The sequence below is a fragment of the Gracilinanus agilis genome, chromosome 1, assembly GCF_016433145.1.
Source record: "Gracilinanus agilis isolate LMUSP501 chromosome 1, AgileGrace, whole genome shotgun sequence".
NCBI lineage: Eukaryota > Metazoa > Chordata > Mammalia > Didelphimorphia > Didelphidae > Gracilinanus > Gracilinanus agilis.
In genome coordinates, this window is record NC_058130.1 from 502,658,955 (window position 1) to 502,678,941 (window position 19,987).

The 19,987-nt window shown below is 34.8% G+C and overlaps 1 protein-coding gene across 2 annotated transcripts in view; it reads left to right on the forward strand.

Moving 5' to 3' along the window:
• PDE7A (phosphodiesterase 7A) overlaps positions 1–19,435 on the forward strand; it is a 141,746-nt gene extending 122,311 nt beyond the window's left edge. For both annotated transcript variants that reach the window (XM_044666047.1, XM_044666055.1), the window contains exons 10-13: positions 9,141–9,285; positions 12,462–12,558; positions 13,891–13,971; positions 17,472–19,435. In XM_044666047.1, coding sequence (XP_044521982.1) covers positions 9,141–9,285; positions 12,462–12,558; positions 13,891–13,971; positions 17,472–17,653 — 505 coding nt within the window. In that variant the 3' untranslated portion in view covers positions 17,654–19,435. The remainder of the gene's footprint in view (positions 1–9,140; positions 9,286–12,461; positions 12,559–13,890; positions 13,972–17,471) is intronic.
• The last annotated feature ends 552 nt before the right edge of the window (positions 19,436–19,987 follow it).

Below are 19,987 nucleotides of genomic sequence, written 5' to 3' on the forward strand. Positions count from 1 at the left end.
TTCTTCTGGTTCTGCTTATTTCACTCTGCATCAATTCATGGAGGTTTTTCCATTTCTTAAAGAAATTAACTGGTTCATCATTCCCTACTGCACAATAGTATTCAATCATCATCATATGCAAGAATTTGTTCAGCATTCCCCAATACAGGGACACCCCTTCATTTTCCAATTTTTTACCACCACAAAAAGCTCAACTATTAATATTTTTGTATTAAAAAGTCCATCCCCATTTTTTTTATCTCTTTGGGAAACAAACCTACTAGTGGTATACCTGAATCAAAGGAGATGCATTCTTTTAAAGCCCTTTGGGTATAATTCCAAATTGCTTTCCAGAATGGTTGGATCAATTCACAAATCCCCAAAGTAATGCATCACTGTCCCAATTTAGCCAGATTACCCCTAACATTTATTTTCTTTTTCTCTTTTTAATTCTTAAAATTTTTCTTTTTAAATATTTTTCCCATGTTTATATGATTCATTTTCTTTCACTCCTCTCTTCATATATATATATGTATATATATATATATATATATATATATATATATATATATATATTTTACCAACATGGCCATGGTTTTAATTAAACTACTAATTTCTCTTATTATCTCAGTCTATCATTTTTAATCGTAACACAGTGAAGGTAAAATGAGACCAGGGAATGATTTTTCCCATTTACTGCTGAAATCTAGTCCCTTCTCTCTTATAGTTTGGCAATTTTCTATAGTCCTGGCTACTGATGGTAAAGTGCTATATAGCTGCAATTGTCCTACAGGCTTGTGGAACATAAATCACTTTAATTGGGCCTTGCTAGTGATTCAAGGACCTATTACAGGTTTATTCTTTTTTTACTTAGAATTTTATATACCTAAGATTTTTATTCTATTATTATTATTATTATTAATCCAGAATTTTTGCTCCTCTTTTGAGGGGATTTGGGGGGGGGTATTGGTTTTCTTTTGACAATTGCTTCATATACCTCATAACTCAGAAATGTATCCTGGGGTCATTCTGGTGTTGGTCAACACATTCCTTAGGGGGGAATTGTGTAATTATCCTAAAATCCAAGGTTTAGAATCCTTTGGAGAAATTTCAGGAAAAGAAACTTGCCAACCCCCTGAATCTAGGGGAGTCAGAATAGCAGCTAAAGTGGGATGCTTGATAGAAATGTGACACAGGGAGGACCTGTGTCTGATGTATGTCAAACAACTGCAACCTCGAACCCCAAACAACTTCAAGTTTCCTGTCTTGGCACAGAATCTCATTAATCCCACCGGGATTGGTTGGTCTCCTTGACCTTTGCTCCTTGGCACTGTGCAGGTTAACTTTGTGCTTCCTTGGCACTGTGCAGTGGCTCTTTTTTGTTCTGTTCTTCTGGAATCAGACACAGTCATTAAGCAAAGTCCCATAACATTTATCAATTCGTGGCAGGTTTCCATAGTCTAAAGTTTTGGGGTATGCATAGGGCTAATAGATACTGTAAACTTATCCTTCAAGTTCAAAACCATTAATACTGATTCCATATACTTCAAGTTATACAAAGGACAGGAAAAAAGGAAAAAATCAAATATCCTATTGTAAATATAAAGGAAAAAATAATAAATCATAATTAAATAGTTCACATTCCATGTGACAATGTGTTAGCCAAGAAGAGGCACAGCACAATTTCTCAATCAAAACTGAAATCTATTTCTTTTAACGTGGCCATGATTCATGTGAGTATACATGATTTTTTCATGTAGCCAGGTAAAAGGCTTTTAAAAACAGTAGTACAACAATTAATGCAGATTCTAAGTACCAAAATCCCCCAAATCACAAGAACCTATCAATGACAATAGCAAAAAATGCACTATCATTAAGATTCACATGAGTCTCTATATAACCAATTACTGTATGACATTCAAAAAACCTGTGAACTCATGGATACTTGTCACAAGTTCTCCAGATCTAGTCAATCTTTTAACCTTGGCTGAGATATTTTTAACTAAATCTATTGCTACCATTATCCAAATTTTGGCAAGAGAGCCCATAAAAATATAAACCTCTGTATTGCTGATGAAAACCTATTGGGTCTAAAATGTCACCAAGAATCTAGATTATTCTGGTGGAAAGGTAGAGTAAGCTGAATACAAATACAAATATAATGAACCCAGTTCAGAAGCTACTAAGCTTCCCAGGAAAAATCATTCCCACCTCCTGGATGAGATTATAACCCATCACAGGGTAACTAAGCCACTTGGGCACCTCCGTCCCTCTAGTATGAGACTATAACAGTGTAATACACCTGTCTCCACTATGTCCCAAGGTGATTCTGGTGTTGGTCAACACATTCCATAAAGGGGATTGTGTAAGTATCCTAAAATCCAAGGTATAAAATCCTTTAGAGAAATTTCAGGAAAAGAAATTTGCCAACACCAGGAGTCAAGAAAGCAGATTTTTTGGAGAAGGTGCCATAAAGATGCCTGGAGAAGCCACACACTGCATCAAAGATCCAGAATGAACTTTGGGATATAATGAACTGAACTTAAGGGGGTTGAACATATTTATTCTGAATGTAAACTCTAATTGACATTTTGTCAATGCGTCTATCAATCATTTTTTGTTTTCTTCTTTTATTTTCCTCTTATTTCTAACTATTGTAGCTTCTTCTTAGAAAGTGTGATACTATATATACTTTTATCTAGAAGATCTTTAGAGGTATAATAAGATAGTTATGATTAAATGATCCATTGGGGAGACTAGTTTCCCAAAGGATTATAGGGGGGAATGTGTAGAGGGAATTTCATCTCCTCCCCCTCCTAGATTGCCAACCCAGTTCATCCCAATTTTTAAATGCTGGCGGTTGCTTCTATGAACATAAATAAAAGGGTGTGGGTGGACCCCACCCTGGGCTCTCTCTCTTCCCTGAGCAGGCAGGTGAGATGGACAGAGAATCCTGCAAGATAAGCTAATGTGATCAGATTTAGAGTAAGAAAGAGACTTTAAATCTATGCTTATCTGCTTTTTCTATTTCAAGTGATTATTAATAAACTTTGGAAAATAAGAACTTAGAAATATTAGTATTCAATAAACTATTAGGTTAAAAATTATCTTGCTACTGTCAAGTCTATTCCATTGATCTACCCTTCTATCTCTAAGCCAGTATCATATGGTTTTGATGATCACTGCTTTATAGTATATTGTGAGATCTGGTAAAGCTATGCCTCCGTCCTTCACTTTTTTTTCATTATTTTCCTGGATATTCTTGATTTTTTGTTCTTCCAGATGAACTTTGTAGTAATTTTTTCTAACTATAAAAAAAGTGTTTTGGTAGTTTGATAGGTATAACACTGAATAAGCAAATTAATTTAGATAGGATTGTCATTTTTATTATATTAGCTCATCCTACCCATGAGCAATTAATGTTTTTCCAATTGTTTAGATCTAGTTTTATTTGTGTGAAGAGTGTTTTGTAGTTACATTCGTATAATTCCTAAATTTGTCTTTGCAAGTAGATTCACAGGTATTTTATCTTGTCTAGAGTGATTTTAAATGGAGTTTCTCTTTCTGCTCTTGCTTCTTGGGTTCTGTTGGAAACAAAGGAATGCTGATAATTTATGTGGATTCATTTTGTACCTTGCAACTTTGCTAAAGTTATTGTTTCAACTAGTTTTTTAGTTGATTTTCTTAGATTCTCTAGGTATATCATCATGTCATCTACAAAGAGTGATAGTTTAGTTTCCTCTTTGCCTACTTTTATTCCTTCAATTTCTTTTTCTTCTCTAATTGCTACTGCTATCATTTCTAGTACAATATTAAATAGTAGTAGAGATGATGGGCATCCTTGTTTCACTTCTGATCTTACTGGGAAGGCATCTAACTTATCCCCATTGCAGATGATACTGGCTGATATTTTTAAATAAATACTGTATTATTTTGAGGAAAGGCCTTTTTATTCCTATATTTTATAGTGTTTTCAATAGGAATGGATGTTGTATTTTGTCAAAGGCTTTTTCTGCATCTATTGAGATAATCATATGAGTTCTATTAGTTTGGTTGTTGATGTGGTCAATTATGTAAATGGTTTTCCTAATATTAAACATCCTTGCATTCCTGGAATAAATCCCACCTGGTCATAGTGAATAACTCTTGTGATAATTTGTTGTAGCCTTTTACCTAGTATTTTATTTTATTTTATATTTTTGCATCTATGTTCATTAAGGATATTGGTCTATAGTTTTACTTCTCTATTTTTGGTCTTCATGGCTTGAGAATCAGTACCATACTTGTATCATAAAGAGAATTTGGTAAGACTCCTTTGCCTATTTTGTCAAATAGTTTGTAGAGTATTGGGATTAATTGAACTTTAAATGTTTGATAGAATTCACTTGTGAATTATCATAAGGAAGAGAGGATTTAAGGATGTGAGGTGGGTCTGCAGGGAGATGCAGATGTAGGGAAAAGATTCTAGAAATGGAGAGCCAGGGGAGGGGGAGGTCAGACAGTTAACTGAGGTTTGAGCTGGGTCTTTGGTTATATAACAGGATCCATCTGGCCTTGGTGATTTTTCTTAGGGAGTTCTTTGATGACTTGTTTGATTTCTTTTTCTGATATGGGATTATTTAAGTATTCTGTTTCCTCTTCTGTTAATATAGGTAATTTATGTTTTTGTAAATATTCACCCATTTCACCTATATTGCCATATTTATTGCCATGTAATTGGACAAAATAGTTCTTAATAGTTACCTTAATTTTCTCTTCATTAGAGGTGAGATCACCCTTTACATTCATGATACTATTAATTTGGTTCTCTTCCTTTTTCTTATTTAGATTAACCAATACTTTATTTTATTTGTTTTTTTTTTCAAAATACCAGCTCCTAGTCTTATTTATTTGTTCTTTTAATTTCTCCTTTGATTTTTAGGATTTCCTGATTGTTCTTTATCTGAGGGTTAATTTGTTCTTTTTCTAATTTTTTTAGTTGCATGTCCAATTCGTTAATCTCTTCTTTGTCTTTTTTTTAATATGTGCACTCAGGAATATACATTTTCCTGAGTACTGCTTTTGTAGTATACCAAAAATGTTGATATATTATTTCCCCATCGTCATTCTCTTCAGTGAAATCATTAATTGTTTCTATGATTTGTTCTTTAACCAACCAGTTTTGGAGAATCAGATTATTTAATTTCAAGTTGATTTTTTATTTGCTTCTCCATGTACCTTTACTAATTATAATTTTATAGCATTATGATCTGAAAAACTTGCATTTATTATTTCTGCTTTTCTACATTTGTTTGCAATGTTTTTATGCCCTGGTACATGGTCAGTCCTTGTGAATGTACCATGAGCTGCTGAAAAGAAAGTATATTCCTTTTTATCCCTATTTACATTTCTCCATATATCTATTAACTAATTTTTCTAAGATTTCATTTGCATCTCTTATTTCTTATTTATTGGTTTGATTTATCTAGATCTGATAGAGGAAGGTCGAAGTCTCCCACTAGTATAGTTTTACTATCAATTTCCTTGTAAGCTCCAATCATTTCTTCTTTAAAAATCTGAATACTATACCATTTGTGTACTGATATTTCTTCATTGTCTATACTGCCTTTTATAAGAATGTAATTACCTTCCTTATCCCTTTTAATCAGATATATTTTCACTTTGGTTTTGTCAGATATCATGATTGCTACTCCTGCCTTCTTTTTCTCAGTTGATCCCCAATAAATTCTTCTCTAGCCTCTTACCTTTACCCTGTGTGTGTCTGCTTGCCTCATGTGTTTCTTGTAGACAACTTATGGTAGGATTTTGGTTTTTAATCCACTCTGCTATCTGCTTCTGTTTTATGGGTGAGTTCATCCCATTCACATTCAGAGTTGTGATTACCACTTCTTTCACTATTTCCTTCTAGACCAGTGTTTTGCTTTAACTCAGTCCCCCTTTTCCCCACCCATATTTTAATTTCCTTCTCACACCCTCCCTTCTTATTCCCCTCTTATTTCTCTCTTAAGGTCTATTAATCACACACACCCCCAACCTTTCCCTCCCTTTTAATACTCCCCACCCCACTCTCCTCCTTCCTTATTCCCTTTCAACTTCCCTATAGGGTAAGATAGAATTCTATACCCAATAGATTTGACTGTTCTTCCCTCTCAGAACTGATTCTACTGAAAGTAAAGTTTAAGTATTACCTATTACCACTTTCTTTCTCCCCTTCTTATAATAGTATTCTTAACACCCCCCCTTCCACCATACATATAATTTATCCTATTTTTCTTCTTTCTTCAATTTTCTCATAGTACCATCCTCTTTTTTTTGTTCCCCGCTCCATTTTTTTAACATATCATCTTAAACAGCTTAATACCATAACCTCTATCTATGACTATTTCTTTTATCTACTTAGATAATGAAAACAATTTTTAAGAGTTACAGATATCATTTTTCCTTATAGGAATATAATCAATTTTGCCTTGCTAAAGTTCTTTAAAAAAATTTTTCCCTCTTTCTTGTTTCCTTTTTTATGGTTCTTGGGAATTTTGTATTTGGTTCAAATTTTCCATTTAGTTCTGGTTTTTTCTTTAGGAATGCTTGGAAATCTTCTGTTTTATTAAATGCCCATACTTTCCCCTGAAAGTATATAGTCATTTTTTATGGGTAGTTGATTCTTGGTTGTAGACAAATTCTCTTGCCTTTCTGAATATCATATTCCAAGCTTTGCTGGTATCTGAATTATCTCTTTCTGGACTCTTGCAGTATTTTCTCCTTGGCCTGGAAGCTCTTGAATTTGGCTATAACATTCCTAGTGGTTGTCTTTGCGGGGATTTAATGTAGGGGGTGAGGATTCTTCCAATGTCTATTTTGACCTCTCATTCAAGAATATCAGGGCAGTTTTCATGGATAATTTCTTGGAATATGGTACCAAGGCTTTCATTTTGTTCCAGACTTTCAGGTTGACCAATAATTCTCAAATTGTCTCTCCTGAATCTGTTTTTCCGGTCAGTTGTCTTTTCAGTGAGATATTTCATGTTTCCTACTATTTTTTCATTCTTTTGATTTTGCTTTATTAATTCTTGCTATCTCATGAGATCATTAGCTTCTACTTGCTCAATTCCAGTCTTTAAAGACTGATTTTTTTAGCTTTGATCTTCTGATTTTTCTTTTCAGTTTGGTCTATCCTTCTTTTCATGGCTTTCAGCAGATGAATTCTGGTCTCTGATTTGCTTATTACTTCATTTGATTTTTGTGCCTCTTTTTCCATGTGGACAATTTTGTCTTTTAAGCTATTATTTTCTTTTTGTATTACTTTCATTTCTTTTTCCCACTTTTCTTCTGATTTTTCTTCTATCTTTCTTACTTGGTTCTTGAACTCCTTTTTGAGTTCTTCAAGAACTTATGACCAATTTCCTTTTTTTTTTTTAAAGTTTGGATGTGTTTGCTTGTTTGTCACTCTCTGCTATTGTAGAAATTATTCAGGGTCAAGAAGTTTTTGTACTGTTGCTTATTCTTTTTGCCACTAGTGGATTGGGGTTCCTGCATGTTGATTGTTTTCTTAGTTTCTGTCTCTCAGGGCTTTGTCTTGGTAGTATCTTCACTTCCCAGTCAGAAGCCTGAGTGAGGGAAGGTAGATCTGTGATGTTCTTTGTGTAGCATGCTTTAAAGCATTTTGCCCTGAGGCTATCTTTCCAGCCCCTGCTGCCTCAGCCTTGTTTCTGCCCAAGCTCCATATTCTGGTTCCCAGGCTCGGCAGTCTTCAGCCCCAAGTCTCAAATCTTGCTGCCAAGGCCTTGCACTGCCCTCAGGGCTAAGTCTGTGGTGCTTTCAGCCAATCCCTGAGAATTTAGAGATTGCCCAGGCCCTTGCTATGATTGGCATGGTATGGTGGAAGGATGTTCAGCTTGCCCTTTGATAAGTTCAGTTTCACCCTCTTTCAGCGTGGGAATCCCCAAATAGTTCCTACCTTTAAGGCTGCATCCAGTGGGAGAGCCCCTTTACTTGACTGGTTTTGATTTTTGTTCTTTTGAGACTCTTTTTAATTAGCGGTTGGAGGAGATTCAGAAGGGTCCTACTACTGCGCCACCATCTTGGCTCTGCCTCTATCTTGGCTCCATCTCTCTATTATTTTCCTTTACTGATGTATTGGCAAGTCTACTAGGTATAAAGTGGTAGAGTTGTTTTGATTTACATTTCTCTAATCAGGAGAGATTTAGAACTTTTTAAAATATGATTATTGATAGTTTTGTTTAAGGGAACAATTAGTCCTAAGCAAAGCAAACCCTGAGGATGTACAGAAATATTTATAGCTCTTTTAGATGTAACAAAGAATGGGAGTCTGAAGGGGGGTTGCCTATAAATTGGATAATGGATGATATAGTACTGTTGTGCTGAACTCTTATCAGTTCAGCGACCTATTAGGATTCCAGAGAACTAATGATGTAAAGGTTAATCACTTCCTGACAAAGAATTGAAGGACTCAGAGTACAGAAAAAGATTTTAAAATAGCAAAGAGATAAGTTTATTGACATTAGAACATTTGTATGAACCAAAGGTATCATTGTACAGTAAGACTAGCATGGTTGTGAAATTAGCTAAATTGAGTTCAAATTCCTACCTCTTGTGGGAACTGCATGTATTACCTGAAGCCCTCCCTGGACCTTCCTTTGCTCTTCTGTAGAATGTGGAGATTGGATTAGATGGCTTCTGAGGGCCTTATGAATCAGATCCATAATAGTATACATAATGACTATGATGGTTTAAGTGAAAAGCCTAAAAGGCATCCAAATTCTAATGATACATCTTGGCCATAGAATTTCAAAGTTAGAATGAACCTCATTGCCATCAGTCCAGCCCATACAATTCCTTCTACAACATCCTGGGTGATTGGTCATTTAAACTTTAAAGTTTGCCAAAGCAGACAATTACAACTTAGCTGGATATGGCTATGGCTACTTCTCTGTAAACCATTTTAGACTGCAGCTGTAGTTGATAAATCAAGCTCTTTTGACAAGTATAATTCGCATAGTAATTATAAGATATATTAATTCTGATAAATCATTTTAGTTGAAATTTGGCTTTTTATGAATTTTAAGAAAAATTGAGAATTGTTTATAGTTTTTTTGTTCTATATAAATATATACCTCACAATTTGTATATTTTTCTAATTCTAGGCAAGAGATGGAAAACCAGATAGGTGCTTTGATTCTAGCCACGGACATTAGTCGACAAAATGAATATCTCTCGTTGTTTAGATCACATTTGGACAAAGGGAATTTATGTTTAGAAGATGCCAGTCATCGACATTTCATTTTACAGGTGACACTCTGACTTGTAAAACTTATATTTCTAGTGTATGTCATGTTGATATCAGAATAAAAATAAAATGTTAATGCATTAGAGTACTTTTCCAGTGATGCATAAGTCCCAAGGCATTGCTATGAATTTGTTTAAACTAATAATGTTTTTTAAGTTGCTAGTAGCAGGCACCTAGTAATGGTAGCATTGTTTTTTAAATGTCTCCTTAAGAACAGATGATTATGTTTTTCTTTTTATTTAAAATATGAGTATGCTATTCATTATAAAAAGAGCAGAAAATTAAATGCTGTGTGGTAGTAATGTTTTTGAAAGAAGTGATAGTATTTGTTTAGTAATACTTTAATAAACTTCCTTGCAGATTTGAAAAAGAATCAGCATGACATAATTTTTCAGTCTACTACTCCATCCTTAAAAGCAAATGTTTATTCCATGTGTATAAGAAGTGAATATGATGTGCCTTTTACCTTGTACCTCAAGAGGAAAAAAGAAAAGATATGAATAGAATGGGGGGACTGTAATGTTTTCCTTTTCCCACTATCCTTTCATATTTATTCATATTCCTTAATACAAGGACACACTAATTTACACAGGCCTAAATTATTTCTATCACAGAAATATATTTAGATGGTAATATATTATTCTGGCAGCAATATTAGTGACTAGGAACTAGAGAACATGGGAGGAAACTCCCACACGTAGGCATAGATATAAAACCATTCCATTTCTGTCACAAAGGCAAAAAAACAAATACTGTTAATTTTTGTTGTGCTTACATATTCCCTCCATTCTTCTCCTGTGTTCCCATCTCCAGTCCTTAGGGACTATAACTGCAGCCACCCACAATAATGAGGCTGAGAGGCAGAAAAGCAGGCACTGTCGCAGGTCCTTCTGCCTTTCTCCTATCTCATTTGGTAGAACCAGGGAGCAAACGGAAGAGGCAGAGAGGTAGAGTAGATAGAGAGCTGACCTTCCTTCTCTCGGCCTTACTCTAGATGCATGTGTCAAGTTAGGCCAATTCCCCTGCCCCATGGAGAGTCAGTGCTGTAAGTTGTGTGGAGGGAAATTGTCTTCATGTTGTTTGACTATAGAGGAGCAGTAGAAAGGGGCAGTGTGATATAGTGGATAGATTTTAGACCTGGATTCAGGAGGCATCTAGATTCAAATCCCACTTTCTACATTCAGAACCCTCTAACTCTTTGTAAATAACTTATTTTTGAAGCACAATTTCCTCATTTGTTAAATGGGAAAGATAAAGTTAGTATTGCCTACTTCTTATGTTTGCTCTATCAGGTAAGATCAAATATAATGGCACTTCACAGATTATGTCAGCTATGCCTGATGCAGAATTTATTTAAGATCTATAGTAGTAAGTCATTGCATAAAAAAGGACATATATATTCACATCTGATAAACAATCAGATTGATGAAGATTAATCAGTTCATGTCTTATTGCATCAAATAACAACTGAAAAATATTTAATGTTATCATTTTAAAGTGAGTTTTTTTAAACAGGAGATTTCTGATCAAAGCTCTAAGGCAGTGATGGGCAAACTACGGCCCACGAGCCAGATGTGGCCCTCTGAAATGTTCTAGCCATCCTCTTGACATTATTCCTAATCTGACGAATACAATGAGTAGGATACAATATAATGAAACTTAAAAAGAATTGCCTTAGAAACAGACTGACAGATGAACATTGCCTTTCCTTTGGCCCCCTCTTTAAAAAGTTTACCCATCACTGCTCTAAGGGAAAAACTAAATGAAGAAAAGTTTCAGTCTAATATTATCGTCTAAAACCAGAGAGGTGATTTAATTTTAGTTTTATGCCTGAATCAGAACTGGGCCTGACATATTATCAGTAGACAGTATTAATATGAACAAGAAAAGTCATTTGAATATGAACAAGAAAAGTCATATATATTATTATATATAACCACATATTATATATATTATATATTGCATATTATTACATAATATTATATTATTATATGTTATTTATATAACTACTCTACTCTCAGAAAAAAGGAAAAATAGCCTTAAATGAACTCTCAAAGACAAATAAAACCAATGTTATATGGATTTGCTAATTAATTCCAGTATTACATAAACTTCAAAAAGAATAAAAGAACTTCTCTTATGATACTTTGAGTCTTGATATAAGCAGGAGGAGACAAAGCAGAAGAAAAGCATAGGCCATTATCTCTAATAAATTTTGATACAAAAATATTAAATATAATGATATGAAATAGTTACAATAGTTTTCATCTGAGGATTTTTAATTTGTTCATTTTCTAGTTCTTTAAGTTGCATGCCCAATTCATTAATCTCTGCCCTCCCTAATTTGTTAATATATAATATTATAATAGTTGGCTTTTATATAATATATAAATACTATGTTCCAGACACTGTGCTAAGCACTTTACCAATATTTATCTCATTTGATTAAAAGATTAGCCATTATAACCTGGTTGGATTTGTACCAAGAATAAAAATTTAGTTCAATATAAAGAAAACTTTAAACATAATGGATCATATTAATAATAAAATAATCTAAAACCATGAGATTATATAAATAGATACAGAAAAGGCTTTTGGCAAAATCTAATACCTATTTCTGTTGCAAACACTGAAAAACATAGAACTAAAGTTTTTCATTAACATGGTAGCGTTTAACTTAAAACTCAGCAAGTTTTGTATATGTATGTCTCTAAGTTGGACTTAGGGCTTATAAACTAGGACTTGCTGAATAATTATGGAATATGAATGTGATGGAATATTCCTGTATTGAAGGAAATGATAAAAGGGATGTTTTCCAAGAACCTGGAAAACCTTGTGAATATCAGCATAGTGAAGTGAGTGGCTCCAAGAAGACAACCTGTAAAATTACAACAGGTTTGCAAAGACTAATCCCATCCCAACTCATGTTAGAAATTCTTCACTGATACTTAATTTCAAAAGATTTGTGTTTTACACAGGTATTTCAGCCATTTTCCTTCACCCATAATGATATAGTCAGCACCACCTTTTTTTTAATTTTTCATTTTGTAATAACATACATAATGTAATATTGGTTAATTTTAGCACTGGAGAAATAATGAAAGCATTTCATACTTTAAAATTAAGATGGAAGCATTTTGTTTTTGTATATAATGATTATAATTGTTGTATTGTCTAGATGGCTTTGAAGTGTGCTGATATATGCAACCCATGCCGGACCTGGGAACTAAGCAAGCAGTGGAGTGAAAAAGTCACAGAAGAATTCTTCCATCAAGGTAACTATACATTACAGCTCATTCACTCAGCCTTAGTAACAGATGAGGAGGCTCTAGAGTCAGTAAATTAATTTTTATTTTAAGTATTTTTCCATGTTTACATGATTCATTTTCTTTCCCTCCCTCTTCCCAAAGGCAAGTAATTCCACTGTGTTTTACAAATTTTGTTATCACTTTTTCCATATTATGGACCTATTTCCATATTATTCATTTTTGCTATAGAGCGATTTTTTAAAGCTTAAACCCCAAAATACATACCAACATATACATGTGATAAGTGATGTCATATGTTTTGCTTAGAGTCAATAAGTTATAGAAAGAACACTTTTCAGTAGTATATGTGACATGAAAAATGTAAAAGAATAGGCAAAAAAAGGTTCTCTAGCAGACTATGTCTTTTTCGTTATAAGATCATGCTGTATATATTGGCTGAGTGCCTTAAAAAAATTTTTTTAACTAAGTAGTACAAAATAAAGGTTTAAAGTTCTTTCAAGTAAGATGATTGATGAATGTGTTAAGAAACAAAATTCTTAGACACAAGCATCAAAAATCTGATGTTTAGCTCTCTCAGGTGAGGTATAAGATATGGAGAAAACATGTCCACCATAAGGTTCACTAGTGTCACCGAAGATGTGCTGCAGAGACCAAATAGAAGAGAGATCCTCTGTCGATACCAAGATCATCCAGATGTTTCCGTTTGCAAATGATATTGGAACAAGCCCCAGAATAGTATGGAGTCTTTTCAGTAACATCTGTGACCACAGAAAGGATAGCCTGAACAAGGCACACAGACTTAGCTAAATAGATGAAGACTTGCTTATTAAAACTCATCTGGAAGCCAGAAAGCCCAAGTTCTAATCCCAGAGTTATTACTAAATCAGTTGCACACTCTTAGGGAAGTTATTTAATCTCTTAGACCAGTGATGGGCAAACTTTTTAAAGAGGGGGCCAAAGGAAAGGCAATGCTCATCTGTCAATCTGTTTCTGAGGCAACTCTTTTGAAGTTTCATTGTATTGTGTCCTACTCATTGTATTCGTCAGATTAGGAATAATGTCAGGTGGCTGGATAGAACATTTCAGGGGGCCACATCTGGCCCATGGGCAGTAGTTTGCCTATCACTGTCTTAGACTATTGTATTAGTTATAAGAAGATTTTTTTTGAGGTATACTTTCCAATTCTAACATGAATGATTCCTATATTATGTAAAGAAATCCTTTACATATATCAACACATAGTATCATAAATCTTGAATCTGAGGACATCAGAGACAATGTTTTACTGTTGGGGAAACTGATAATGTTCTCTTATTTTTATGATTTTTTCCTCTGTAGGAGATATTGAAAAAAAATATCATTTGAGTGTGAGTCCATTGTGTGATCGGCAGACAGATACAGTTGCCAACATTCAGATTGGTAAGCTTCTATATTTTGTGTAGTTTTATAGAAAAATACCATTGCTTACTTTCACTTTTACTTTTTCAAGAGAAATATTTTTGAATGTGCATCTTCAGTATTATCTTTTTCTATTTATTAAATTATTTTTCAGTAGTTTTGTTGTATTGCATGTTTAGTTTAGTTGGTACAAAACAGAAAAAAATAATATCCAATTTAGGCATGTACAGCCTTGAAAACCACAATGTATATCTCAGTATTGGTCACTTTGGTATAGTGGTTGAATCAGCTGGCAGAACAAAAATGACTCTAAAAATGTTCATATTATATGAAGAGAATATTATCCTAACAGCTTTCTATTGAGTTCTCTTTTAAACCCTTTCTGATGCCTTTTTTGTTCTTTTACAACCATCCTTCTACCCATTCCTTCACTACCAGTGTGGTTAGGTTGCTTGCTCCCTCCTGCCCACTTCTTTACTCTGGTACTTGCCGCCTTTTCTGATGATCACCACTTTCTTTACACAAAAAAAACATTTTATTCAGTAATTGTCACCCCTTATGATTGACAACGAAGTTACTACTATAGACTAAAAGGTATGTTTAATGCACAAAGTTTTCTATTCGATTTCTACCTTGCTATTTCCTAGACAGATAGTAAGGTTACTTTCTATTCCAGCCTATGATATCTAATGGAAATCAGACAAGTAGGTTTAGATCACTAGATTTCAGAAGGAAAACCATTTGTCATTATATGTAAGCTATGTTTTAAATGGCAATTCAGAAACGTAATATTGTTTTGTTCTAATAGTGCCTATAATCCAGGAGTTTGATTTTGATTGATTATTGTTGCTAAATGAAGAATATCAGTAGAAAGAAGCCTATTCTCACAATTTCCTTCCTCATTACATCCCTTAAAGTAACACTCAAACCTAAATCACAGTATTTTCCACTGTTCTGGGATATTTTTTCTTCACAATTAGATAGGAAATATTTTGAGTTCATTGGTGCTCAAGAGGGGAGGTCTTTATATTTTTGTAATTCATTTTAACTCCAAAGTTAATCTGAGGTTTGAACTCTTAAAAGTCGTCTGGTGGTCTTCACCTTTTCACTCAGTAGGATATTTTAATGATTCTGTGATCCCAGTTCAGACTCATTTCACATATGTACCAGGCGCTGTATCTAGTGCTGGTAATACAAAGAAAAAAAAAACCGTCTGCTCTCAAAGAGCTTACTTACACTTTAGTGGGGGAGAGAACACAATTTTTTATAGACACGCATGCATGCGCGCGTGCGCGCACACACACACACACACATACACACACACACACACACGATGAATTAGAGTTAATTAACAGAGAGAAAGCAATAGTATTTAAAAGCTTCTTGTAGAAGATGGCCAGCTAGTACTTGAAGGAAGCCCAGAAGGGAAGCCAGGTGGCAGAGACAAGGAGGGAGAGAATTCCAAATGTGGGGAGCAGCCAGTGAAAATGCCCAGCATTGGGGATGGAGTGTCTTGTACAAGGAATAGAAAGGAAGCCAACATGATAGAATTGTGGTGAAGAGGAGTAAGCTATAAAAGACTGGAAAGGTTCGAGAGGGACAGATTATGAAGGTCTTGGAAGGAACATCAAATAGGACAAGGGACCACTTGGTCAAGCCTATACTTAAGGAAGATTCAATTTGGCAGTTCAGTGGAGGATAGACTGGAGAGATATGAGGCAGAGACCAGCCAGCATCCTGAAGACCAGCAACAAAAGGCCTGCACTGAAGGAACTTTAGACTTGAAGTCAGTAAATATCTGCCTTTGTATCCCACCACTGACATTTATTGGCTCTCTGACCATGATGTAAATTACTTGGCCTTACTGAGCCTCGGTTTCCTTCTCTGTAAAATGTGAATAATAAAACCTAACTCCTGAAATTTTTGTTGAGTCAAATACAATATATGCAAAACACCCTGCAAGTCTTAAAAGTGCTTTGTAAGCTACTATTTTAGTAGTAGATGAAAATTACTAGTGATGTGAGAATGTGAAGATATATTTTTTTCCTTCACAGACACCAATTATCAGAATAATTAAGGTCTTCATTCTAGTTAAATTTGACTCCAGTCTTTTTTCTAGGAATTTAATTTATCTAGTGCTCAGAATTTGCCTGTTTTATATTTAGTTTGTATGAGTTTTGTATATATTTAATCTATCTCCACATTGTTTCATTCCTTTAGATCAGTGGTTCCCAAACTTTTTTGGCCTACCACCCCCTTTCCAGAAAAAATATTACTTAGCCCCCTGGAAATTAATTTTTTTTATTTTAATAGCAATTAATAGGAAAGATAAATGCGCCGGTGGCCATAACCGCCCTCCTGGATTGCTGCAGCACCCACCATGGGGTGGTAGCACCCACTTTGGGAATCACTGCTTTAGATCAAGCTCCTAGAGACAGTCATTATTTTATTTTTGTCTTTGTCTAAATACAGTATTTTTGTCTAGTTCACTACCTGGCTTACAGCAGCTGCTTAATACTTCTTGAATTGAATATTACTATTTACTACCTCTATTACTACATTTACATAGCAGTTGAGAGTTTAAAGCCCTTCCTTATGTAGGATTTTATTTTTAATGAAATTTTATTGCTCTTGAATCTTATTCAGAAGTTTCTCTGTATAAGTTGTTCATTACTTGCTGTTTTCAAACTTTGCTATTTTTCATTACCTCTTAAAGACCATTGGAGTATAATATGAATCTTTATATTTGTATATTAACTTTTTGTGGATCAAGGAGAACCAATTAGAGCTATTAATTAGATTACTAGTTATATTTTTCTAATAATCTAACTTTTTATTTTAAAAGTAATGTGTGCATATTCATTTCTGTCATTGATACATACGTTTGGATTTTACAAAATGTATGGGTTTGGGCATTTTAAAATCAGGGCTTGTTTTTTTCATGACATTTTTATAGAGAAACGACTTATAATTCACCCTAGAGTTTAATCAGCAATGTAATCAGTAGTGAGGTCTTAATTAAGCTAAAGAAAAAATAGACGTCACAGTAGAATTTTCAATACGCCCTCCATTCCCACTGCTTACAAACCTGTCACCATGCTCTTATGACCTCCTGTTGTATCCTGGTAAGTGACTACCATAACTTCATCAGTTTCTCTGGTTTTATTCTTTCTTCCAACCCACCATCCATCTTAAATCACACTCTGGTGTCCTGAAAATGTTCAAGCACATTTTAACCATTGCTATTGTAGTGGCAACTGAGTTTGGGTTCTCTATGTGAGAATGACATACTTATGTTTGTTTTAAAATTGTTTTTGAAGTTTTGCATGTATTATAGTGCTTTGAATTTGAAGAAACAGAGAGTCCACCAAAAAAGATAATTAAATTGTACGTATTAGTCTCATATAAAAAATTATAGACTGGTAGTGCTGGATTAGTCTTTTCAAGTGGCTAATGGATTTTTAAAAGATAATATGTAAAAATAAATTTGATGTTTTTGTTTTTGCTTTCTCCCCTTCAAGGCTTTATGACATACCTAGTGGAGCCATTATTTTCAGAGTGGGCCAGATTTTCCAATACCAGGCTGACACAGACCATGCTTGGTCACATGGGACTCAATAAAGCCAGTTGGAAGGGAATGCAGAGAGAACCGTGCAGCAGCAGGGATGATGCTGACACTGTCTTTGAAGAAGTGGACTCTTAATTATTACCTCAGGAAAACCGATCGTTATGACCCACCTCCATCCCACCCGCCTAGAATCAGTGGCACCAAACAGGCTCTGGGAGGAATTTTTTACATACTGTGAAATGGGTCTTGAGGGGGAGAGAACTTGACTCCTGTCGGCCAAGGTTTCTGAATGAACGATGCCAGCATTATTTATTTCCAAGATTTCCTTTGATGGATCTTTTAAACCCACTTTTTATTACAAGACCGGAACATATAGCAATATGTATCTGTCTCAGTTGACTTTTGTGTGAATACTTTAATATGCAAAACCCAGCAGGAACAGGCTCCTCCAGGAGCAACCGAAGACGTGTTTCATGGTTTGCCACGTGTATATGTGTGTGTATTTTTCAAAGCAAAACTGTGAGCTTCTGAATGGCTCCCTCAGCAGAGGTCTCTCGGAACTTAATCAGGCTGACAGGAAGAGGGGAGAGAAGGCCTGCCGCCACCACTAAGTTCTCACTGAAACTATGGAAATGTGAAGTGCCCAGCCTCTGCTGCCTCTGACAAGACTTGATGTTTACAAAATGACTCTAAAAATGTGGGTTCTAAATTTGCCTTGGAGCATGATTGTGAAAGAACCACTCCATTTTATAAAGATCAAATCTGAGACTGCAGCTTTTTACCCAAACATCCCCTTTATGTTTGACTTTCTCCTGTCATTTGGATGCCACACAAGTCTCCCATTTGCTATGGTTTTATGCACTGGGAACTGAGCTATTCCCAGAGAATACAGCCCAACTTTCACTTCAGTGCCGCGTGGGAATGTAATTTTGTTTTTAAAATAGAAATGCCAGTTTTGAAGCGAGAGATGGGACAGGTGGGTGGGAGTGGGCTGGGGAGGTAAACAATGTCCGAGCTGTCTCGAGGTTCTGCAGAGAAGACGCCGCGTGTGGTTTTCACTACTGTACCCTCGACCTGCACGTGCAAGAAAAGGTGGAATGTTTAAAAACACCATCATCAGCTCAGGGTATTTGCCAATCTGAAATATAGTGGGAAGGGGAAATGTGTCCTTCAGAACCAAGGATACAAATGTCCCTTTCGCTGCAGTGAGAGTGAGAATAAGGAATTTAAAACTTTTGTGTGGGTGTAGGGCTGAATGGGGATGTGTGTGGGTGCCAGTGAGAGAGAGAGAATGAGAGTGAGAAGTGAGTGTGTTTATGATTGAGTGCATGTGTGTGTGTTTATCCTTATAGGAAAGGATTTAAACTGTAAACTTTTAATTTATTCTTTTAGAATGTGATGACTTAAAGAGCAACCACACTTGGGGAAGGGAGTTTTGGAAGCTGTAACAAATTGCTACAGATGCCTTAAACTATGCACACAGCTAAGTGACCAAACTTCTTGTTTTGATTTGGAAAAAAAAAGTGCATTGTTTTCTTGTCCCTCCCTTTGGTGAAATGTTACCCCTCAGTGGGCCTTTTGATGTGAAAAGGAGATGTTTTCTAGGACAAAATTTAAGAACTAATTTTAAACTTAAAACATTCCATTTTTGTAGTTTGTTTTAAATTGTTTTAAGTACAGTACAGTAAGCACAACTGTAATCTAGTTTTAAAAGAAACTGGTGCTTTCTTTTAGTTTATTTGTATTTCCCTTGTTACTGTAAAAGACTGTTTATTAATTATGTTTACAGTTTGTTGCAACAGCCATTTTGGAGGTGAAAGCTTCAGTGTAAAGCCATTTGTAAAGGCTTTGCCATACTCATTTTAATATGTGCCTGTTGCTGTTAACTTTTGATGAATAAAATCCTACCTTTTCACACTCTGATCCTAGATGGTTACATTATTTTTCTTTATACATATATATATATATGTTTTTTCAAACTTCTGTACCGTTAGAAGCAGCATTACCTTGTTTGAACATTGATCTTAAGAGTCAAGAAGAGCTGAATTTGAATTCCTCCTCAGACACATAGTAATTCTATGAATTTGAGCAAGTCAGCCTCTTATCTCCAATTTCCTCATCTGTAAAATGAGGATGACAATATTTATATCATAAGGTTGTTGTGAGAATCAAATGAGCTTTACATACACACACAGACACCACACACATTCTACACAGTGGTTTGCCAACCTTGAAATCCTCTAAGTGTTTTTCACTAATTTAGATTATTACAATAACTTCATTAGTCTCTGTATTTCCACACATTGCCCTCTACAATACCCCATCCATATGACTGTCAGCAGTTATTCCCTGACTCAAGCTTTAATGGATCCCCTAGATTTAATCACCAAAGGTGTAAACACCACCACTTAATTCACAAGTGGGGAAGTCTGTAACTCACATGTGCAAGAGTGGGTGACGAATCAGAAT